The sequence below is a fragment of the Oncorhynchus clarkii genome, unplaced genomic scaffold (assembly GCF_045791955.1).
Source record: "Oncorhynchus clarkii lewisi isolate Uvic-CL-2024 unplaced genomic scaffold, UVic_Ocla_1.0 unplaced_contig_11100_pilon_pilon, whole genome shotgun sequence".
NCBI lineage: Eukaryota > Metazoa > Chordata > Actinopteri > Salmoniformes > Salmonidae > Oncorhynchus > Oncorhynchus clarkii.
The window spans coordinates 21,023-45,000 of record NW_027260902.1 but is presented as its reverse complement, the minus strand read 5'-3'; the positions used below and the strand labels follow the sequence as shown (position 1 = coordinate 45,000).

Sequence of the window (23,978 nt, the reverse complement as noted above, 5' to 3'; positions counted from 1 at the left end):
GTCTCTCTGTCTGTCTGTCTGTCTCTCTCTGTCTGTCTGTCTCGCTCTCTCTCTGTCTCTCTCTCTGTCTGTCTCTCTGTCTCTCTCTCTGTCTGTCCCTGTCTCTTTCTCTCTCTCTCTTTAGTTTGTTCTCTCTCTCTCTCTCTCTGTCAGGGTATATGTAACAGTTTGGGCTGCCTGGCTCGTTGCGAACTAATTTGCCAGAATTGTACGTAATTATGACATAACATTGAAGGTTGTGCAATGTAACAGGAATATTTAGACTGATGGATGCCACTCGTTAGATAAAATACGGAACGGTTCCGTATTTCGCTGAAAGAATAAATGTTTTGTTTTCGAGATGATAGTTTCCGGATTCGACCATATTAATGACCTAAGGCTCGTATTTCTGTGTGTTATTATGTTATAATTAAGTCTATGATTTGATAGAGCAGTCTGAGCGATGGTAGGCACCAGCAGGCTCATAAGCATTCATTCAAACAGCACTTTTGTGCGTTTTGCCAGCAGCTCTGCTGTTTATGACTTCAAGCCTATCAACTCCCGAGATTAGGCTGGTGTAACGATGTGATGTGATGGCTAGCTAGTTAGCGGGGTGCGCGCTAATAGCGTTTCAAACGTCACTTGCTCTGAGACTTAGGAGTAGATGTTCCCCTTGCTCTGCATGGGTAACGCTGCTTCGAGGGTGGCTGTTGTCGATGTGTTCCTGGTTCGAGCCCAGTAAGGGGCGAGGAGAGGGCCGGAAGCTATACTGTTACACTGGCAATACTGAAGTTCCTATAAGAACATCCAATAGTCAAAGGTATATGAAATACAAATGGTATAGAGGGAAATAGTCCTATAATTCCTATAATAACTACAACCTAAAACGTCTTACCTGGGAATATTGAAGACTCATGTTAAAAGGAACCACCAGCTTTCATATGTTCTCATGTTCTGTACAAGGAACTTAAACGTTAGCTTTCTTACATGGCACATATTACACTTTTACTTTCTTCTCCAACACTTTGTTTTTGCATTATTTAAACCAAATTGAACATGTTTCATTATTTATTTGAGGCTAAATTGATTTGATTGATGTATTATATGAAGTTAAAATAAGTGTTCATTCAGTATTGTTGTAATTGTCATTATTACAAATACATTTTAAAAATCGGCCGATTAATCGGCATCAGCTTTTTTTTTGTCCTCAAATAATCGGTATCGGCGTTGAAAAATCATAATCGGTCGACCTCTAGTGTGTACAGTATGTAGGGCCAGGTATCAAATACATTCTTCGTCTCAAGGACATTCTGACTGCCTGCAGAAAGAAATAAAAGGCCATTCAGTATTTATTTATCTGTGTGTCTAACAGACATGGTCAATGTCTTAGCCTTGACAGGTGGCAGGCAGGCAGGCAGGCAAAGCAGGTGGTTGTCATGGATACTTTGAGCATTTTGGAGGCATCTGTGCGGCCGGTTTCCGGCGTTCCCGCAGGTGGACGAGGCTGAGGAAGAACCCTGGGTCATGTTCATTAGACACCAAACCCAATAGAAACTAACTGAAACAGGGAGGAACTACCTGGATTTGTCCAATCAGAAACCCTTGTCATTCTTTATGACCCCTGTAGTCTATTATCCCTGTTTAAAATGACCAGACATTCTAGTTTGGGATTCAAAGTGTTCTTCTCATCAAGCTATTGGGTTTGACAGTTACTTTCAATATTTAAATGATGCATTTTAATTCTAATTTCTGTGTTTGTTTTCAGGTGAAATTTCAGATAAATTCAGCATTTTCCAGATCACATCTATTTACCTCCCCGTTCCTGGGCTTGTTAGTCTTCTAGTGAGCCCCACCGGGGTCAACCACAGCCCATGATCTTTGACCTATGAACCTTCAGCTTATGATCTCCTGGGTGTTGAGGGAGGAGAGGGGTCACCAGCAGGTTCACACCCCCATAGAGAGGCCGTGGGTACAGGAACCACCTTTCTTATCGCCTGTGTTTTAACAGGAAGTTGATCCATTGGGTTTGAGAGACTCAGACATGGGTCGTTGATTGTTGAGGAAAGTGTCTTGTTGTCTAAACATGTATGAAATGATTTGTTGTGTTGTGAATGGTGTCACCTTTGGTTAGTGCTGTATAGGAATGGCTCTCTCCTTTACTTTCAATGGCCCTGACACACACACACACACACACACACACACACACACACACACACACACACAGAGCACCCCAATCATTCAGGACAGCTTGCTCCTCCCTCAGTCCTTGGCCCGGGGGAAGCTAAAAATGACCGTACAGGCAGTGACAGGGCTTTGAGATATGCCACGCTACTGCTGTCCTGGCACTGCTGTCCTGGTACTGCTGTCCTGGCACTGCTGTCCTGACACTGCTGTCCTGTCACTGCTGTCCTGACGCTGCTGTCCTGGTACTGCTGGCCTGGCACTGCTGTCCTGGTACTGCTGTCCTGGCACTGCTGTCCTGGTACTGCTGTCCTGGTACTGCTGTCCTGGTACTGCTGTCCTGCTACTGCTGTCCTGGCACTGCTGTCCTGGCACTGCTGTCCTGGTACTGCTGTCCTGGTACTGCTGTCCTGGTACTGCTGTCCTGCTACTGCTGTCCTGGCACTGCTGTCCTGACACTGCTGTCCTGGCACTGCTGTCCTGCTACTGCTGTCCTGGCACTGCTGTCCTGGTACTGCTGTCCTGGTACTGCTGTCCTGGTACTGCTGTCCTGACACTGCTGTCCTGTCACTGCTGTCCTGACGCTGCTGTCCTGGTACTGCTGGCCTGGCACTGCTGTCCTGGCACTGCTGTCCTGGTACTGCTGTCCTGGTACTGCTGTCCTGACGCTGCTGTCCTGGCACTGCTGTCCTGGCACTGCTGTCCTGGTACTGCTGGCCTGGCACTGCTGTCCTGGTACTGCTGTCCTGGCACTGCTGTCCTGGTACTGCTGTCCTGGTACTGCTGTCCTGGTACTGCTGTCCTGCTACTGCTGTCCTGGCACTGCTGTCCTGACACTGCTGTCCTGGCACTGCTGTCCTGCTACTGCTGTCCTGGCACTGCTGTCCTGACACTGCTGTCCTGGCACTGCTGTCCTGCTACTGCTGTCCTGGCACTGCTGTCCTGGCACTGCTGTCCTGACACTGCTGTCCTGACACTGCTGTCCTGGCACTGCTGTCCTGACACTGCTGTCCTGACACTGCTGTCCTGACACTGCTGTCCTGACACTGCTGTCCTGGCACTGCTGTCCTGACACTGCTGTCCTGGCACTGCTGTCCTGGCACTGCTGTCCTGACACTGCTGTCCTGGCACTGCTGTCCTGGCACTGCTGTCCTGACACTGCTGTCCTGACACTGCTGTCCTGACACTGCTGTCCTGGCACTGCTGTCCTGACACTGCTGTCCTGACACTGCTGTCCTGACACTGCTGTCCTGGTACTGCTGTCCTGACACTGCTGTCCTGACACTTCTGTCCTGGGCTTGTATTTCACTTCGACTGAGCTGGTACACACATACCAGAGGATATGATCCCCCAGAGTGCAGTATAGAGCATGTCCATTGTGAACTGGAGGAGCCACAGACCAATACAGAACCTTCATCCTGTTTGTTGCCCTTTGGGGTGTTGGTGGTGGATGTGATGTCAGACATGAGGCGGAGCTGTAAGTCCTGAACTAGGGCATCATGTCCTGGCAGGTGGAGTTATCTGTGTGAAGGGGGTAGGGTTGTTCTGGCTTGTTGCAGTGTTTCCTGGTGTTGTTGTAGTGTGTCCTTTACAACCCACTTGTAAATGAATCTGGGGAAATGCTGTCTTATTGCTTCACTGTGATGTGCTGTGGACTTGACTGTTCTTGGAGTGTTTGTAAACATGGGTAGTAGGCTTCCGGCAGGCTGCCCTGTACTGCTGGGAAATGTCACGTCTTTCTCTTTGACTGTTCTCCCCCTGACTACCTTCTAATGTAGGCTAAGGCTCGGGTGTGCAGGAAGCCTTATCTTCTCCTTAGCTTTCAGTGTTTTTGTCGGTTATCGATTTGTCTTACTTCCAAAACAGACCTCTCACCCTCTCCTCTAGTTAGTTCCTTCTCTCTCTGTCTCTCTTTCTCCTCATTCTTTCTCTCTAGGCTCCCAGACCCTACTCAGAGCCTTCAATCTCTTTTTGCTAGGTTTGTCTCATTCCCCTGCCTCAGGGAACAGGTAGGCTACAGTGAGAACGATAGGGCCCAGGAAGGTGTGTTCTGTGAGTATTTTGGGATAACCCAAACCTAACCTCTCTCTCTGTGTCCCCACAGTGCCAGATGACCTCACCCCTGAGGAGCAGCATGAGCTGGAAAACATCCGCAGACGCAAGCAAGAGCTGCTGGAAGACATTCAGGTACAGTGTGTGTGGGGAGGGGGAGAGGTGTGTGTGGAGGGGGAGAGGTGTGTGTGGAGGAGGAGAGGTGTGTGTGTGGAGGGGGAGAGGTGTGTGGGGAGGGGGAGAGGTGTGTGTGGAGGGGGAGAGGTGTGTGTGTGGAGGGGGAGAGGTGTGTGTGTGGAGGGGGAGAGGTGTGTGTGTGGAGGAGGAGAGGTGTGTGTGTGGAGGAGGAGAGGTGTGTGTGTGGAGGGGGAGAGGTGTGTGTGGAGGGGGAGAGGTGTGTGTGGAGGGGGAGAGGTGTGTGTGTGGGGAGGAGAGGTGTGTGTGGAGGAGGAGAGGTGTGTGTGTGGGGAGGAGAGGTGTGTGTGGAGGGGGAGAGGTGTGTGTGGAGGAGGAGATGTGTGTGGAGGAGGAGAGGTGTGTGTGGAGGAGGAGAGGTGTGTGTGTGGAGGAGGAGAGATGTGTGTGTGGAGGAGGAGAGGTGTGTGTGTGGAGGAGGAGAGGTGTGTGTGTGTGTGGAGGAGGAGAGGTGTGTGTGTGTGGAGGAGGAGAGGTGTGTGTGTGGAGGAGGAGAGGTGTGTGTGGAGGAGGAGAGGTGTGTGTGTGGAGAGGTGTGTGTGGAGGAGGAGAGGTGTGTGGGGAGGAGGAGAGGTGTGTGTGGAGGGGGAGAGGTGTGTGTGGGGGTGGAGAGGTGTGTGTGGAGGAGGAGAGGTGTGTGTGGAGGAGGAGAGGTGTGTGTGTGGAGGAGGAGAGGTGTGTGGGGAGGAGGAGAGGTGTGTGTGGAGGGGGAGAGGTGTGTGTGGAGGAGGAGAGGTGTGTGTGGAGGAGGAGAGGTGTGTGTGGAGGAGGAGAGGTGTGTGTGTGGAGGGGGAGAGGTGTGTGTGGAGGAGGAGAGGTGTGTGTGGAGGAGGAGAGGTGTGTGTGGAGGGGGAGAGGTGTGTGTGGAGGGGGAGAGGTGTGTGTGTGGAGGGGGAGAGGTGTGTGTGTGAAGGGGGAGAGGTGTGTGTGTGTGGAGGGGGAGAGGTGTGTGTGTGTGGAGGGGGAGAGGTGTGTGTGTGGAGGGGGAGAGGTGTGTGTGTGGAGGGGGAGAGGTGTGTGTGTGTGGAGGAGGAGAGGTGTGTGTGTGGAGGAGGAGAGAGGTGTGTTAAGATGTATTGGGGGTTACATCAGTATCAGCATCTCCCAGTATTAAAATGTGTTCCAGACACACACTGATCCTTATTTGTTTAAAGTACAGTAGAAGTCTGTTGGTAGGATTTGTCTCTCCTTTCCAAACCTGTTAAATCATCACCCCCCAGTGCTCCAGCCGTGTCACGTGAAACATACCACTTTCTCTAGTCAGATAGGCATGGTTCTTCTACATCCGAATATTTCTATCTGAGCCTTCCACAACGTTGTGCCCTGCTGAACGCAGCCCTGCTTTAGAGGGGGGTAGGTCTTGGGGGTGTAGGGGGGAGGTCTTGGGGGTGTAGGGGGAGGTCTTGGGGGTGTAGGGGGAGGTCTGGGGGTGTAGGGGGGAGGTCTTGGGGGTGTATGGGAGGTCTTGGGGGTGTAGAGGGGAGTTCTTGGGGGTGTAGAGGGGAGGTCTTGGGGGTGTAGAGGGGAGGTCTTGGGGGTGTAGAGGGGAGCTCTGGGGGTGTAGAGGGGAGATCTTGTGGGTGTAGAGGGGAGGTCTGGGGGTGTATAGGGGAGGTCTGGGGGTGTAGAGGGGAGGTATTGGGGGTGTAGAGGGGAGGTATTGGGGGTGTAGAGGGGAGGTCTTGGGGGTGTAGAGGGGAGCTCTGGGGGTGTAGAGGGGAGGTCTGGGGGTGTATAGGGGAGGTCTGGGGGTGTAGAGGGGAGGTCTTGGGGGTGTAGAGGGGAGGTCTTGGGGGTGTAGAGGGGAGGTCTTGGGGGTGTAGAGGGGAGCTCTGGGGGTGTAGAGGGGAGATCTTGTGGGTGTAGAGGGGAGGTCTGGGGGTGTAGAGGGGAGGTCTTGGGGGTGTAGAGGGGAGGTCTTGTGGGTGTAGAGGGGAGGTCTGGGGGTGTATAGGGGAGGTTTGGGGGTGTAGAGGGGAGGTCTTGGGGATGTAGAGGGGAGGTCTTGGGGATGTAGAGGGGAGGTCTTGGGGATGTAGAGGGGAGGTCTTGGGGATGTAGAGGGGAGGTCTTGGGGATGTAGAGGGGAGGTCTTGGGGGTGTAGAGGGGAGGTCTTGGGGGTGTAGAGGGGAGGTCTTGGGGGTGTAGAGGGGAGGTCTTGGGGGTGTAGAGGGGAGGTCTTGGGGGTGTAGAGTCAGGCTTCTCAACCCTTTTTCTGTTGACCCAGCAGGCTCTCTGCAGGCTCTGTCTGTCCTCTCCTCTGCTTTTGGATGCCAGTTAGCTCCACCCCTGCCTTAATCCTCCAGATGCCCCTCACTGCAAAGAAACTGCATATATCCTCCAGATGCCCCTCACTGCAAAGAGACTGAATATATCCTCCAGATGCCCCTCACTGCAAAGAGACTGAATATATCCTCCAGATGCCCCTCACTGCAAAGAGACTGAATATATCCTCCAGATGCCCCTCACTGCAAAGAGACTGCATATATCCTCCAGATGCCCCTCACTGCAAAGAGACTGCATATATCCTCCAGATGCCCCTCACTGCAAAGAGACTGAATATATCCTCCAGATGCCCCTCACTGCAAAGAGACTGCATATATCCTCCAGATGCCCCTCACTGCAAAGAGACTGCATATATCCTCCAGATGCCCCTCACTGCAAAGAGACTGCATATATCCTCCAGATGCCCCTCACTGCAAAGAGACTGCCTATATCCTCCAGATGCCCCTCACTGCAAAGAGACTGCATATATCCTCCAGATGCCCCTCACTGCAAAGAGACTACATATATCCTCCAGATGCCCCTCACTGCAAAGAGACTGCATATATCCTCCAGATGCCCCTCACTGCAAAGAGACTGCATATATCCTCCAGATGCCCCTCACTGCAAAGAGACTGCATATATCCTCCAGATGCCCCTCACTGCAAAGAGACTGCATATATCCTCCAGATGCCCCTCACTGCAAAGAGACTGCATATATCCTCCAGATGCCCCTCACTGCAAAGAGACTGCATATATCCTCCAGATGCCCCTCACTGCAAAGAGACTGCATATATCGTCCAGATGCCCCTCACTGCAAAGAGACTGCATATATCCTCCAGATGCCCCTCACTGCAAAGAGACTGCATATATCCTCCAGATTCCCCTCACTGCAAAGAGACTGACTATATCCTCCAGATGCCCCTCACTGCAAAGAGACTGAATATATCCTCCAGATATTATGGCCCATGAAGAATGTGGCCTTTCCCCCCACAAAGTGCAGGACACCCTTCAGTAACCTGACTATGTTGAGATGAAGCCTAGCTAGTTGTATGTGGACTAGTTAGTGGTTGACTGGGAGTGTGAGCAGTAGGGCGACTAACAGTAGATAAATAGGGTCAAGGGACCTGGGTCAAATAGGATTTGTTTTTCTGTCAAATACTAGGAGTGTTTGATTGAGCAAGGAATTTGAAAGACAAATACTATTTGAACCCAGGTCTTGGAAGAGCATTAAGAGCTGTAAAATGACTAGATCATTTCATTTGGTGTCACTCCTCACACACCCAGCCAGAATGGGGTTAGCTAAGTTCCCATGAGACAAGCAGAGTCCTTCATCCACCCTTCATCTACTGTGTCAGTCAGTGAAGCTCATATCAAGGCAGGGAGGTTAATGAATACATGCATTTCTTACACTACAAGTTAACGTTGCCTCTCCATGGTATCTTATCTTTCCTTTCATTTACCTTTATTTATCCAGGCTAGTCTTACCAAGAGCGCAAAGCACTGGTGACCTCTGTGGTGTGTCTGGTGACCTCTGTGGTGTGTCTGGTGACCTCTGTGGTGTGTCTGGTGACCCCGGTCATTCTCAGTAACATGGTCCATGTGACACTCTAGCATCCCCTGGTCTGGCTGGCTGTGATGACAACGCAGGAGGACGAGAGATCTCACACCCTCTCTTTATTAGCAGTGTCCCCCATGCCATCATGATGTAGTTCCCCCCTCCAGTCTCCACCCTGTTTCACCCTCGTATGGGGACTGGTGACTGCCAGTCTGGCCCGTCACCCTCCCTCTCCCCTCCCTCTCTGGAACTGGGCTCTCACAGAGCTGTCAGAAAAGGCAGAATCGGCAATATCTCCATTAATCTCCCAAACATAACCCCCAAATAATCAAATGTCCTGCTCTGTACTCCCTGTGTATGGAGGTCATTCACCAATGTTCCTCCCTTTTAATGTGGTTTGTAAAGAAGAAAGTGTTTGGGAGAAAGAGAGACCTGCTGCAGGGCACGTACACATCCGGTTGATATTAGATTGGAGTGGTTAGTGTCAGTATTGGTTAGGGGTTTATGGGGAGACTGCATGGTGGCAGCAGTGGGCACAGACTGGGCACTGACGGGTCTGGAGGAGAAATAGAATGTTCTGGAACCTCACAATCTGTCCTGGGACAGCAGACTGAGCGTAATGCTCTGTGTGTTTGGTCCTAACCCCCTCCTCTCTCTAACTTCCAGCGTCTGAAGAATGAGATAGCAGAAGTGACCAGTGAGATCGAGAACCTGGGTTCCACAGAGGAGAGGTGAGTGTGTAACAGTATGGAATCAGGTTTCCTTAGGGTTCCTTAAGGTTCTTCAGGGTTCCTTGTGGTTCTTCAGGATTCCTTGTGTTTTTTAGGGTTCTTCCGGGTTCCTTAGGGTTCTTCAGAGTTCCTTAGGTTTTTTTAAGGTTCTTCAGGGTTCCGTACCATCTCCTATCTCCGACAGTCCAAATTGCTTCTTTGTTTGTATTCCATTAACCTAGCAAATGACTGTTGTTAAATATTTATACCTTACTGTCCAGATGGTACCAACCCTCTTCCCCTCCCCAAAACACCACGCACACACATGCACGCACAGGCATGTGCTCACACACACACGCTTGCTCACACACACAATCACACCGCCACACACATACACTGACTAGTGCTTTTAAATGTTTGATCAACCACGCCCACCGTGATGGGGGGGGGGGGCTATTCAATAATGCAGAGGTGTTTGGGTAGAGCAGACAATGGAGGGTCCCTAGGGAGGGAAGAAGTGAAGGGTACTTTGGCGTGTGGGCCGTGGGGTACTCAAGTTGAGGGGGATCCCACCCCATCCCACCACTCACTTCTTTTTCAGACATACACTTTTGTTTGCTCTGGCCATTTACTAAGTTGTATAAAGAGCATCTGAGTCTTTACCTGAGTCATCTGAGCCTTTACCAGAGTCATCTGAGTCTTTGCCTGAGTCATCTGAGTCTTTACCTGAGTCATCTGAGTCTTTACCAGAGTCATCTGAGCCTTTACCTGAGTCATCTGAGTCTTTACCAGAGTCATCTGAGCCTTTACCAGAGTCATCTGAGTCTTTACCACAGTCATCTGAGCCTTTACCAGAGTCATCTGAGCCTTTACCAGAGTCATCTGAGCCTTTACCAGAGTCATCTGAGTCTTTACCAGAGTCATCTGAGCCTTTACCAGAGTCATCTGAGCCTTTACCAGAGTCATCTGAGCCTTTACCAGAGTCATCTGAGTCTTTACCAGAGTCATCTGAGCCTTTACCAGAGTCATCTGAGCCTTTACCAGAGTCATCTGAGTCTTTACCAGAGTCATCTGAGCCTTTACCAGAGTCATCTGAGCCTTTACCAGAGTCATCTGAGCCTTTACCAGAGTCATCTGAGCCTTTACCAGAGTCATCTGAGTCTTTACCAGAGTCACCTGAGCCTTTACCTGAGTCATCTGAGTCTTTACCAGAGTCATCTGAGCCTTTACCAGAGTCATCTGAGTCTTTACCAGAGTCATCTGAGCCTTTACCAGAGTCATCTGAGCCTTTACCAGAGTCATCTGAGCCTTTACCAGAGTCATCTGAGCCTTTACCAGAGTCATCTGAGTCTTTACCAGAGTCACCTGAGCCTTTACCAGAGTCACCTGAGCCTTTACCAGAGTCACCTGAGTCTTTACCAGAGTCACCTGAGCCTTTACCAGAGTCATCTGAGTCTTTACCAGAGTCACCTGAGTCTTTACCAGAGTCATCTGAGTCTTTACCAGTCCATGTGTCAAAGACCATCAGGAGGGGAAACTGTTGTTTTTGTTTCTGTGAATCACCAACTCCTGTAGCTTTGGAAATGGGCCGCTGTTCAATAGTGGTCATCTGTTATACCTGACGCTGGGGAGAACTGTAGTTCCCAATGACAATAGCCAAAGGAATGCTGGGGGAAATAATTCATCAAAGAGGAAGTCTGGTGACCTTTGGCTAACTGGGTTAAGGTGACGTAAGCATGGTGACAGTGAAGAGTGCTTATTGTTGAGTCACCATTTCATCTTGAATGTTGTCATCAGTGGCCCATTGGAGCAGTTTTAACTGCCAAGGTGATGACAACATGTTCAATTCATGAAAGTATTATTTGAACTAATAAGTGAACGGACACATAATATTGACCCAATGTGAGATGAGTAAATAGATGATGGAGATCAATGTGTGTGATTTGAAATGAAAATATTTACATGGCATCACACAAACACTTATTGGTGGGGCTGTTTCCCAGACCCTGGTGAAGTCTAGCGCTGGACTGAAAAGCATGGAATATCTCATCTGAAAGTGTTTTGTAGTGCAATAATACTTTCATGAATTGAACATGTTGTCATCACCTTGGCTCCAATGTCATCTGTATCCAGGAAACCAGCCCTGACAGCATCACAGATGGGGGATACAATAATAATCTCTAATTCATTTCATATTATTCAAATGGCTACCCGGACTATTTGCATTGACCCCCTTTTTACACTACTGCTACTCTCTGTTTATTATCTATGCATAGTCACTTTACCCCTACCTACATGTACATATTACCTGAATTAACTGGACGAACCTGTACCCGCTCATATTGACTCAGTACCTGTACCCCCTCACATTGACTCAGTACCGGTACCCCCTCACATTGACTCAGTACATGTACCCCCTCACATTGACTCAGTACATGTACCCCCTCACATTGACTCAGTACCCCCTCATATTGACTCAGTACCGGTACCCCCTCACATTGACTCAGTACCGGTACCCCCTCACATTGACTCAGTACCTGTACCCCCTCACATTGACTCAGTACCTGTACCCCCTCACATTGACTCAGTACCTGTACCCCCTCACATTGACTCAGTACCGGTACCCCCTCACATTGACTCAGATCAGAACCTCTACCCCCTCACATTGACTCAGTACCTGTACCCCCTCACATTGACTCAGTACCTGTACCCCCTCACATTGACTCAGTACCTCTACCACCTCACATTGACTCAGTACCGGTACCCCCTCACATTGACTCAGTACCTCTACCCCCTCACATTGACTCAGTACCTCTACCCCCTCACATTGACTCAGTACCTCTACCCCCTCACATTGACTCAGTACCGGTACACCCTCATATTGACTCAGTGCCGGTACCCCCTCACATTGACTCAGTACCGGTACCCCCTCACATTGACTCAGTACCGGTACCCCCTCACATTGACTCAGTACCGGTACCCCCTCACATTGACTCAGTACCTCTAACCCCTCACATTGACTCAGTACATGTTTCCCCTCACATTGACTCAGTACCGGTACCCCCTCACATTGACTCAGTACCGGTACCCCCTCACATTGACTCAGTACCGGTACCCCCTCACATTGACTCAGTACCTGTACCCCCTCACATTGACTCAGTACCGGTACCCCCTCACATTGACTCAGTACCGGTACCCCCTCACATTGACTCAGTACCGGTACCCCCTCATATTGACTCAGTACCGGTACCACCTCACATTGACTCAGTACCGGTACCCCCTGTATATAGCCTCCTTATTGTTATTTATTGTGTTACTTTTTTCTTTTACTTTAGTTTATTTAGCAAATCTTTTCTTACTTTGCGTTGTTGGTTCCGTGTATGTGACAAATACATTTGAATTAGATTCTATTTGATTTAATGTTTCAGGAAAAACATGCAGAGGAACAAACAAGTGGCCATGGGCCGAAAGAAATTCAACATGGACCCTAAAAAGGTGAGTATCAAATAGACCAGGGCTGGTTTCCCAAAAGCATCGCAGCACCAACATCATCTTCATTCTATTCAAACTAAATGCACGAAAGATGATCTTAGTGCTACGATGCGTTTGGGAATCCCAGCCCAGGGTTATTCACATCTGACCCTACGAGGTCCGGATCCTGCTGGTTCTGTTCTACCTGATCATTATTCCACCCACCTGGTGTCCCAGGTCTAAATCAGTCCCTGGTTAGAGGGGAACAAGGAAACAAGGCAATGCAACTGGCTTCCAGGTTCAGAGTTGAATTGGAGGGAAATAGACATTCTGAATGTGTCCTGTGGGTTTGATATAGTTGTGCTGTTCCAGGTTGTGGGTTTTGGAGCAGGTGTGGAGAAGTGTTTGACGTTTCAGGAACCACAATAACAATTGTAGTGACCTTAACCAAACGCCTAGCAACCTCATCAATCAGGAGGTTCCAACCTCTTGACATTATGGTATGGATCGTACCCGTGTTTGAGTCTCGGTCGGGATCACCCCCAATTTAGCTAAAATATGATTTCAATCTTTTGATATGTGCCGCACGGCTACAAACAATACGACCTGGAACGCCCCCGTTGTAACGAGGGTCTGACACGGGATATATGTTGTATTTTCTCAGGGGATTAAGTTCCTGATTGAGAACGACCTGCTTAAGCACACCAGCTCTGACATCGCCCAGTTCCTGTACAAGGGGGAGGGGCTAAACAAGACAGCCATCGGAGACTACCTTGGGGAGAGGTCAGTGGGGGCAAGATGCATGCTACGTCTCTTTATGTGGTTGTGTCAGGAGGAGGGGGTGTGTGTGTGTGTTTGTCATGTTTGTGTTTCTGTGTGTATTGTGTGGTTCAGAAGGACGTCACTTCTTTCCTGTCAAAGATGTCCCATTTCCAGATCACATACTTTCCTCTGTCAGGTTAGGCACATCCCCTTTCCCCCCAACGGCCCTTTCCCCTTTTCCCACAACGGCCCTTTCCCCTTTTCCCACAACGGCCCTTTTCCCCACAACGGCCCTTTCCCCTTTTCCCCCAACGGCCCTTTTCCCCACAACGGCCCTTTTCCCCCAACGGCCCTTTCCCCCCAACGGCCCTTTCCCCCCAACGGCCCTTTCCCCCCAACGGCCCTTTCCCCACAACGGCCCTTTCCCCACAACGGCCCTTTCCCCACAACGGCCCTTTTCCCCACAACGGGCCTTTTCCCCCAACGGCCCTTTTCCCTCAACGGCCCTTTCCCCTTTCCCCACAACGGCCCTTTCCCCACAACGGCCCTTTCCCCACAGCGGCCCTTTCCCCCCAACGGCCCTTTCCCCCCAACGGCCCTTTCCCCCCAACGGCCCTTTCCCCCCAACGGCCCTTTCCCCCCAACGGCCCTTTCCCACAACGGCCCTTTTCCCCACAACGGCCCTTTTCCCCACAACGGCCCTTTTCCCCCAACGGCCCTTTCCCCCCAACGGCCCTTTCCCCTTTCCCCCCAACGGCCCTTTCCCCCCAACGGCCCTTTCCCCCCAATGGCCCTTTCCCCCCAACGGCCCTTTCCCCCCAACGGCCCTTTCCCCCCAACGGCCCTTTTCCCTCAACGGCCCTTTTCCCTTTCCCCCCAACGGCCCTTTCCCCTTTCCCCCCAACGGCCCTTTCCCCCCAACGGCCCTTTTCCCTTTTCCCCCAACGGCCCTTTCCCCCCAACGGCCCTTTCCCCCCAACGGCCCTTTCCCCCCCAACGGGCCTTTCCCCTTTCCCCCCAACGGCCCTTTCCCCCCAACGGCCCTTTTCCCTCAATGGCCCTTTTCCCTTTTCCCTCAATGGCCCTTTTCCCCCAACGGCCCTTTCCCCCCAACGGCCCTTTCCCCTTTTCTCCCAACGGCCCTTTCCCCCCAACGGCCCTTTCCCCTTTTCTCCCAACGGCCCTTTCCCCCCAACGGCCCTTTCCCCCCAACGGCCCTTTCCCCCCAACGGCCCTTTCCCCCCAACGGCCCTTTCCCCCCAACGGCCCTTTCCCCCCAATGGCCCTTTTCCCCCAATGGCCCTTTTCCCCCAACGGCCCTTTCCCCCCAACGGCCCTTTCCCCCCAACGGCCCTTTCCCCCCAACGGCCCTTTTCCCTTTCCCCCCAACGGCCCTTTCCCCCCAACGGCCCTTTCCCCCCAATGGCCCTTTTCCCCCAATGGCCCTTTTCCCCCAACGGCCCTTTCCCCCCAACGGCCCTTTCCCCCCAACGGCCCTTTCCCCCCAACGGCCCTTTCCCCCCAATGGCCCTTTTCCCCCAATGGCCCTTTTCCCCCAACGGCCCTTTCCCCCCAACGGCCCTTTCCCCCCAACGGCCCTTTCCCCCCAACGGCCCTTTTCCCTTTTCCCCCAACGGCCCTTTCCCCCCAACGGCCCTTTCCCCCCAACGGCCCTTTCCCCCCAACGGGCCTTTCCCCTTTCCCCCCAACGGCCCTTTTCCCTCAACGGCCCTTTTCCCTTTCCCCCCAACGGCCCTTTCCCCCCAACGGCCCTTTCCCCCCAACGGCCCTTTTCCCTCAATGGCCCTTTTCCCTTTTCCCTCAATGGCCCTTTTCCCCCAACGGCCCTTTCCCCCCAACGGCCCTTTCCCCTTTTCTCCCAACGGCCCTTTCCCCCCAACGGCCCTTTCCCCCCAACGGCCCTTTCCCCCCAATGGCCCTTTTCCCCCAATGGCCCTTTTCCCCCAACGGCCCTTTCCCCCCAACGGCCCTTTCCCCCCAACGGCCCTTTCCCCCCAACGGCCCTTTTCCCTTTCCCCCCAACGGCCCTTTCCCCCCAACGGCCCTTTCCCCCCAACGGCCCTTTTCCCTTTCCCCCCAACGGCCCTTTCCCCCCAACGGCCCTTTCCCCCCTTTCCCCTCTCCCCAACGCCCTTTATTAGATCCACATCTAGATCCTCAGACCTCAAAACAGAGACGTTGATTCCTTCACAGTCTGTCTGACTTTGATTTCCACTTCATCCATTCTAAATAATGTTAAGTACCTAAAAATCCTGGAATGTTGACTGAAGCTGAAAAAAACTGTAAAAGTTGAGTCTCTCCTGAAGAAATACCATCTTTTATATTAATTCAAAGCCATATAACAGGCAACACCCAATGTATGTGCGTTGTGTGTGTTATTACCTGGGTGCATTGCCTAACTTATAGTGCTACAGCCTGGGTGTGGTCGGCTAGTCGACAAGCCAGACCAGGAAATGGAGAGCTGAGTTGTGTTTATTAGGTCATGAACACCACCCAGATATCGTCATGGATGCTCTGCTCTGTCCAATTGGTATAAAGAGATTTCTGATTCCAGTGGGGGAGGGGCTGACTGTGTGTGTGCTCTCCCTGATTGGTCAGGAATCCCCCAGGGCAGAGCTGGTTTTGACCCTGTCAGGGATAGGTCCTGGGAGGCCTCCTGTCTATCTCAGGGGGAGTATCACTAACTCCAAAGACCACAGATGTCAAGAAGAGTGATGTCATGCTAGAGGTGTCACCGTGTGTGTGTGTGTCCCTCCCCCAGTTTTTATTGATTGTGTGAGGATATACATACGTGTGTGTGTACGAGCATTTGTGTGTCTGGCCCTGTGTCTAAATGTCTGTGTGTTTGTCATTTTTTGTGTCTGTGTCTCTACACTCAAATAATTGAACAATGATTTCAGAAAATCGTTACTAAACAAATTCTATTATTTTCCCTACAGAGATGAGTTCAACCTCCAGGTCCTCCATGACTTTGTGGAGCTCCATGAATTCACCGACTTGAACCTGGTCCAGGCCCTGAGGTAAGAGCCTCCCAGTGGGGCTTTATAACCATCCAGGCCCTGAGGTAAGAGCCTCCCAGTGGGGCTTTATAACCATCCAGGCCCTGAGGTAAGAGCCTCCCAGTGGGGCTTTATAACCATCCAGGCCCTGAGGTAAGAGCCTCCCAGTGGGGCTTTATAACCATCCAGGCCCTGAGGTTAGAGCCTCCCAGTGGGGCTTTATAATCATCCAGGCCCTGAGGTAAGAGCCTCCCAGTGGGGCTTTATAACCATCCAGGCCCTGAGGTAAGAGCCTCCCAGTGGGGCTTTATAACCATCCAGGCCCTGAGGTAAGAGCCTCCCAGTGGGGCTTTATAACCATCCAGGCCCTGAGGTTAGAGCCTCCCAGTGGGGCTTTATAACCATCCAGGCCCTGAGGTAAGAGCCTCCCAGTGGGGCTTTATAACCATCCAGGCCCTGAGGTAAGAGCCTCCCAGTGGGGCTTTATAACCATCCAGGCCCTGAGGTAAGAGCCTCCCAGTGGGGCTTTATAACCATCCAGGCCCTGAGGTAAGAGCCTCCCAGTGGGGCTTTATAACCATCCAGGCCCTGAGGTAAGAGCCTCCCAGTGGGGCTTTATAACCATCCAGGCCCTGAGGTAAGAGCCTCCCAGTGGGGCTTTATAACCATCCAGGCCCTGAGGTAAGAGCCTCCCAGTGGGGCTTTATAACCATCCAGGCCCTGAGGTAAGAGCCTCCCAGTGGGGCTTTATAACCATCCAGGCCCTGAGGTAAGAGCCTCCCAGTGGGGCTTTATAACCATCCAGGCCCTGAAGTTAGAGCCTCCCAGTGGGGCTTTATAATCATCCAGGCCCTGAGGTTAGAGCCTCCCAGTGGGGCTTTATAACCATCCAGGCCCTGAGGTAAGAGCCTCCCAGTGGGGCTTTATAACCATCCAGGCCCTGAGGTAAGAGCCTCCCAGTGGGGCTTTATAACCATCCAGGCCCTGAGGTTAGAGCCTCCCAGTGGGGCTTTATAACCATCCAGGCCCTGAGGTAAGAGCCTCCCAGTGGGGCTTTATAATCATCCAGGCCCTGAGGTAAGAGCCTCCCAGTGGGGCTTTATAACCATCCAGGCCCTGAGGTAAGAGCCTCCCAGTGGGGCTTTATAACCATCCAGGCCCTGAGGTAAGAGCCTCCCAGTGGGGCTTTATAACCATCCAGGCCCTGAGGTAAGAGCCTCCCAGTGGGGCTTTATAACCATCCAGGCCCTGAGGTAAGAGCCTCCCAGTGGGGCTTTATAACCATCCAGGCCCTGAAGTTAGAGCCTCCCAGTGGGGCTTTATAACCATCCAGGCCCTGAGGTAAGAGCCTCCCAGTGGGGCTTTATAATCATCCAGGCCCTGAGGTAAGAGCCTCCCAGTGGGGCTTTATAACCAACCCCCCCCGCCCTCCCCGTACAAATTGCTTCTACAAATCACACACACACACACACACACACTCAAAACGTCTCTGACTCTCCAGAGAGACAAAGCACAGACTTCTATCAAAACCTCTTCCTTATATAGAATTGTCCTATAGTTACCTAACATTGTCATTATCCTCCTGATATAGCAGTGTCATATAGTTACCTAACGTTGCTATTAATCATTAGATATTTGGGTTATTGTGTCACTGCCAAACCTTTAATCAGTTTATATCTCTCTCTTCCATTAAATCATCTCACACAGGCACAGCTCCTATAGGGACAGCTCCTCACACAGGCACAGCTCCTCACACAGGCACAGCTCCTATAGGCACAGCTCCTATAGGCACAGCTCCTATAGGCACAGCTCCTATAGGGACCATATGTTTTTTTTATGAATGACAATATTCACAATACAACAGCACACACTTGTGAGGTCTTGAGATAGACTAGCATCCTGTCTAGGAGGTGTACCTCTACATCAAACAGCCTTACTACTGAAACAGGATATAGACTAGCATCCTGTCTAGGAGGTGTACCTCTACATCAAACAGCCTTACTACTGAAACAGGATATAGACTAGCATCCTGTCTAGGAGGTGTACCTCTACATCAAACAGCCTTACTACTGAAACAGGATATAGACTAGCATCCTGTCTAGGAGGTGTACCTCTACATCAAACAGCCTTACTACTGAAACAGGATATAGACTAGCATCCTGTCTAGGAGGTGTACCTCTACATCAAACAGCCTTACTACTGAAACAGGATATAGACTAGCATCCTGTCTAGGAGGTGTACCTCTACATCAAACAGCCTTACTACTGAAACAGGATATAGACTAGCATCCTGTCTAGGAGGTGTACCTCTACATCAAACAGCCTTACTACTGAAACAGGATATAGACTAGCATCCTGTCTAGGAGGTGTACCTCTACATCAAACAGCCTTACTACTGAAACAGGATATAGACTAGCATCCTGTCTAGGAGGTGTACCTCTACATCAAACAGCCTTACTACTGAAACAGGATATAGACTAGCATCCTGTCTAGGAGGTGTACCTCTACATCAAACAGCCTTACTACTGAAACAGGATATAGACTAGCATCCTGTCTAGGAGGTGTACCTCTACATCAAACAGCCTTACTACTGAAACAGGATATAGACTAGCATCCTGTCTAGGAGGTGTACCTCTACATCAAACAGCCTTACTACTGAAACAGGATATAGACTAGCATCCTGTCTAGGAGGTGTACCTCTACATCAAACAGCCTTACTACTGAAACAGGATATAGACTAGCATCCTGTCTAGGAGGTGTACCTCTACATCAAACAGCCTTACTACTGAAACAGGATATAGACTAGCATCCTGTCTAGGAGGTGTACCTCTACATCAAACAGCCTTACTACTGAAACAGGATATAGACTAGCATCCTGTCTAGGAGGTGTACCTCTACATCAAACAGCCTTACTACTGAAACAGGATATAGACTAGCATCCTGTCTAGGAGGTGTACCTCTACATCAAACAGCTTTACTACTGAAACAGGATATAGACTAGCATCCTGTCTAGGAGGTGTACCTCTACATCAAACAGCCTTACTACTGAAACAGGATATAGACTAGCATCCTGTCTAGGAGGTGTACCTCTACATCAAACAGCCTTACTACTGAAACAGGATATAGACTAGCATCCTGTCTAGGAGGTGTACCTCTACATCAAACAGCCTTACTACTGAAACAGGATATAGACTAGCATCCTGTCTAGGAGGTGTACCTCTACATCAAACAGCCTTACTACTGAAACAGGATATAGACTAGCATTCTGTCTAGGAGGTGTACCTCTACATCAAACAGCCTTACTACTGAAACAGGATATAGACTAGCATCCTGTCTAGGAGGTGTACCTCTACATCAAACAGCCTTACTACTGAAACAGGATATAGACTAGCATCCTGTCTAGGAGGTGTACCTCTACATCAAACAGCCTTACTACTGAAACAGGATATAGACTAGCATCCTGTCTAGGAGGTGTACCTCTACATCAAACAGCCTTACTACTGAAACAGGATATAGACTAGCATCCTGTCTAGGAGGTGTACCTCTACATCAAACAGCCTTACTACTGAAACAGGATATAGACTAGCATCCTGTCTAGGAGGTGTACCTCTACATCAAACAGCCTTACTACTGAAACAGGATATAGACTAGCATCCTGTCTAGGAGGTGTACCTCTACATCAAACAGCCTTACTACTGAAACAGGATATAGACTAGCATCCTGTCTAGGAGGTGTACCTCTACATCAAACAGCTTTACTACTGAAACAGGATATAGACTAGCATCCTGTCTAGGAGGTGTACCTCTACATCAAACAGCCTTACTACTGAAACAGGATATAGACTAGCATCCTGTCTAGGAGGTGTACCTCTACATCAAACAGCCTTACTACTGAAACAGGATATAGACTAGCATCCTGTCTAGGAGGTGTACCTCTACATCAAACAGCCTTACTACTGAAACAGGATATAGACTAGCATCCTGTCTAGGAGGTGTACCTCTACATCAAACAGCCTTACTACTGAAACAGGATATAGACTAGCATCCTGTCTAGGAGGTGTACCTCTACATCAAACAGCCTTACTACTGAAACAGGATATAGACTAGCATCCTGTCTAGGAGGTGTACCTCTACATCAAACAGCCTTACTACTGAAACAGGATATAGACTAGCATCCTGTCTAGGAGGTGTACCTCTACATCAAACAGCCTTACTACTGAAACAGGATATAGACTAGCATCCTGTCTAGGAGGTGTACCTCTACATCAAACAGCCTTACTACTGAAACAGGATATAGACTAGCATCCTGTCTAGGAGGTGTACCTCTACATCAAACAGCCTTACTACTGAAACAGGATATAGACTAGCATCCTGTCTAGGAGGTGTACCTCTACATCAAACAGCCTTACTACTGAAACAGGATATAGACTAGCATCCTGTCTAGGAGGTGTACCTCTACATCAAACAGCCTTACTACTGAAACAGGATATAGACTAGCATCCTGTCTAGGAGGTGTACCTCTACATCAAACAGCCTTACTACTGAAACAGGATATAGACTAGCATCCTGTCTAGGAGGTGTACCTCTACATCAAACAGCCTTACTACTGAAACAGGATATAGACTAGCATCCTGTCTAGGAGGTGTACCTCTACATCAAACAGCCTTACTACTGAAACAGGATATAGACTAGCATCCTGTCTAGGAGGTGTACCTCTACATCAAACAGCCTTACTACTGAAACAGGATATAGACTAGCATCCTGTCTAGGAGGTGTACCTCTACATCAAACAGCCTTACTACTGAAACAGGATATAGACTAGCATCCTGTCTAGGAGGTGTACCTCCTACCTTTTCATCAAACCACACTGGTTGGTCGGGCCAATTGAGGTAGTATGTACGTAAATGTATAGTTGGGGTTGGGAGGGGGGGCACACAATACAAATAGTCTGGGTAGCCATTTGATTACCTGTTCAGGAGTCTTATGGCTTGGGGGTAAAAACTGTTGAGAAGCCTTTTTGTACTAGACTTGGCACTCCGGTACCACTTGCCATGCGGTAGTAGAGAGAACAGTCTGTGACTGGGGTGGCTGGGGTCTTTGACAATTTTTAGGGCCTTCCTCTGACACCGCCTGGTGTAGAGGTCCTGGATGGCAGGCAGCTTTGCCCCAGTGATGTACTGGGTCGTACGCACTACCCTCTGTAGTGCCTTGCGGTCAGAGGCTGAGCAATTGCCGTACCAGGCAGCGATGCAACCTGAGGCCTTCTGTCGATGTTGCAGCTGTAGAACCTTTTTAGGATCTCAGGACCCATGCTAAATCTTTTCAGTTTCCTGAGGGGGAATAGGCTTTTAGTCGTGCCCTCTTCCCGACTGTCTTGATGTGTTTGGACCATTCTAGTTTGTTGGTGATGTGGACACCAAAGAACTTGAAGCTCTCAACCTGCTCCACTACAGCCCCGTTGATGAGAATGGGGGCGTGCTCGGTCCTCCTTTTCCTGTAGTCCACAATCATCTATCTGTAGTCCACAATCTGTCTATGGGGTGTACCTGTACATCAAGCTGCCTCACTACAGAAACAGGAAGTAGACTAGCATCCTGTCTATGGGGTGTACCTGTACATCAAGCTGCCTCTCTACAGAAACAGGAAGTAGACTAGCGTCCTGTCTATGGGGTGTACCTGTACATCAAGCTGCCTCACTACAGAAACAGGAAGTAGACTAGGATCTTTTCCAGGGAGTGTACCTATACACCTGCTTCAGTCTACAGAAACACGAGATAGACTCCTGCTTCTATGAGCTGTTCCAGTATTAGCCAAGACTTGTGGAAGGCTGCTTACTTCCTGACACACTGATACCAGCCCCGACACACTGTAATACAGCACTTCACAGAATAGTTATTAGATAGTAGTTGAGCTGTTACACCCCACCAATGTTAAAATGAAGACACGTTAAGAAAACACATCTACCAAGACAGAAGAGAACTGCAGGGCTAAATTAGTATGGCTACCACAAGTTAGCATCTGTCCCAAATGTGGCAGCCTAATTCCCTATAGAGTGCACTACTATTGACAGTTTACATGTTGGTCATTTAGCAGAAACTCTTAACCATAGCGACTTCCAGTCAGTGCATTTCACTAAGTTAGATAAAGAGACTTCCAGTCAGTGCATTTCACTAAGTTAGATAAAGAGACTTCCAGTCAGTGCATTTCACTAAGTTAGATTAGAGACTTCCAGTCAGTGCATTTCACTAAGTTAGATAAAGAGACTTCCAGTCAGTGCATTTCACTAAGTTAGATAAAGAGACTTCCAGTCAGTGCATTTCACTAAGTTAGATAAAGAGACTTCCAGTCAGTGCATTTCACTAAGTTAGATAAAGAGACTTCCAGTCAGTGCATTTCACTAAGTTAGATCAAGAGACTTCCAGTCAGTGCATTTCACTAAGTTAGATAAAGAGACTTCCAGTCAGTGCATTTCACTAAGTTAGATAAAGAGACTTCCAGTCAGTGCATTTCACTAAGTTAGATAAAGAGACTTCCAGTCAGTGCATTTCACTAAGTTAGATCAAGAGACTTCCAGTCAGTGCATTTCACTAAGTTAGATAAAGAGACTTCCAGTCAGTGCATTTCACTAAGTTAGATAAAGAGACTTCCAGTCAGTGCATTTCACTAAGTTAGATAAAGAGACTTCCAGTCAGTGAATTTCACTAAGTTAGATAAAGAGACTTCCAGTCAGTGCATTTCACTAAGTTAGATCAAGCAAACAGGAGTTGTTCTGGCTCAGACAAGGCTTACTTACTTTACATGAGAAACAATGGTCCCACTTTCACACCCTCATCAGTAGATAACAGAGGCTTTTAGTCATCTAGATATGTGTATCAACCTACTGGTCAAAAGAAGTGCACTACGTAGGAAATAGAGTGCCATTTGGTATTTAGCCAAAGTTAGTAGTTGAAAGGTGGTATTGCTGACTGACCTCTCTTTCTCCTCCCCTAACAGACAGTTCCTGTGGAGCTTCCGGCTGCCTGGCGAGGCCCAGAAGATCGACCGCATGATGGAGGCTTTCGCCCAGAGATACTGCCAGTGCAACCCTGGCGTCTTCCAGTCCACAGGTAGGACCACAGGCTTGGACCTCAGTACCAGGCATGTAGTGAAGGGTCAACGTGATTTACACTAAAGCATTGTTACAGCTAGGGTCACCGCCTGTCATGGTGATGGACAATTGAAGGGTTAAACCAGGGGTTTTCTGACCCACCGTTTGAATTTTCTACTGAGGGTGAAGCAGAGAGGGGATATACGGTAGGAGGGGATATACGGTAGGAGGGGATATACGGTAGGAGGGGATATACGGTAGGAGGGGATATACGGTAGTAGGGGATATACGGTAGGAGGGGATATACGGTAGGAGGGGATATACGGTACGAGGGGATATACGGTAGGAGGGGATATACGGTAGGAGGGGAAATTTGTTATATCTGAAGTTACTGTATACCTGTTATAGGGTATCCCACTCCAACAAGTCTGTGTTCACTGATCCACTTTTCAAAGAGGAAGATGTCATTCTTCAGTGTACAGGTACAATAATAGAATGCCATTCTAGGAGTATTATTCCTGCTGTATTTAGCAGGCATGGTGAAGCACAGACCTGGGTTCAAATACTATTCAAAGTCATTGAAAATACAGTGCCTTGCGAAAGTATTCGGCCCCCTTGAACTTTGCGACCTTTTGCCACATTTCAGGCTTCAAACATAAAGATATAAAACTGTATTTTTTTGTGAAGAATCAACAACAAGTG

At 49.6% G+C, this 23,978-nt stretch overlaps 1 protein-coding gene across 5 annotated transcripts in view; it reads left to right on the top strand.

Annotated features, from left to right (window-relative positions):
* The window catches only part of LOC139402160 (cytohesin-1), a 130,488-nt gene that overhangs the window by 86,649 nt on the left and 19,861 nt on the right, over positions 1 to 23,978 (top strand). For 4 of the 5 annotated variants that reach the window (XM_071146249.1, XM_071146246.1, XM_071146247.1 and 1 more), the window contains exons 2-7: positions 4,265 to 4,347; positions 8,895 to 8,959; positions 12,367 to 12,433; positions 13,074 to 13,192; positions 16,132 to 16,212; positions 23,183 to 23,295. In XM_071146249.1, the coding sequence (XP_071002350.1) occupies positions 4,265 to 4,347; positions 8,895 to 8,959; positions 12,367 to 12,433; positions 13,074 to 13,192; positions 16,132 to 16,212; positions 23,183 to 23,295 (528 nt within the window). Of the gene's footprint in view, positions 1 to 4,055; positions 4,170 to 4,264; positions 4,348 to 8,894; positions 8,960 to 12,366; positions 12,434 to 13,073; positions 13,193 to 16,131; positions 16,213 to 23,182; positions 23,296 to 23,978 lie in introns of those variants that run through there. The other variant, XM_071146250.1, reaches the window with a different exon arrangement.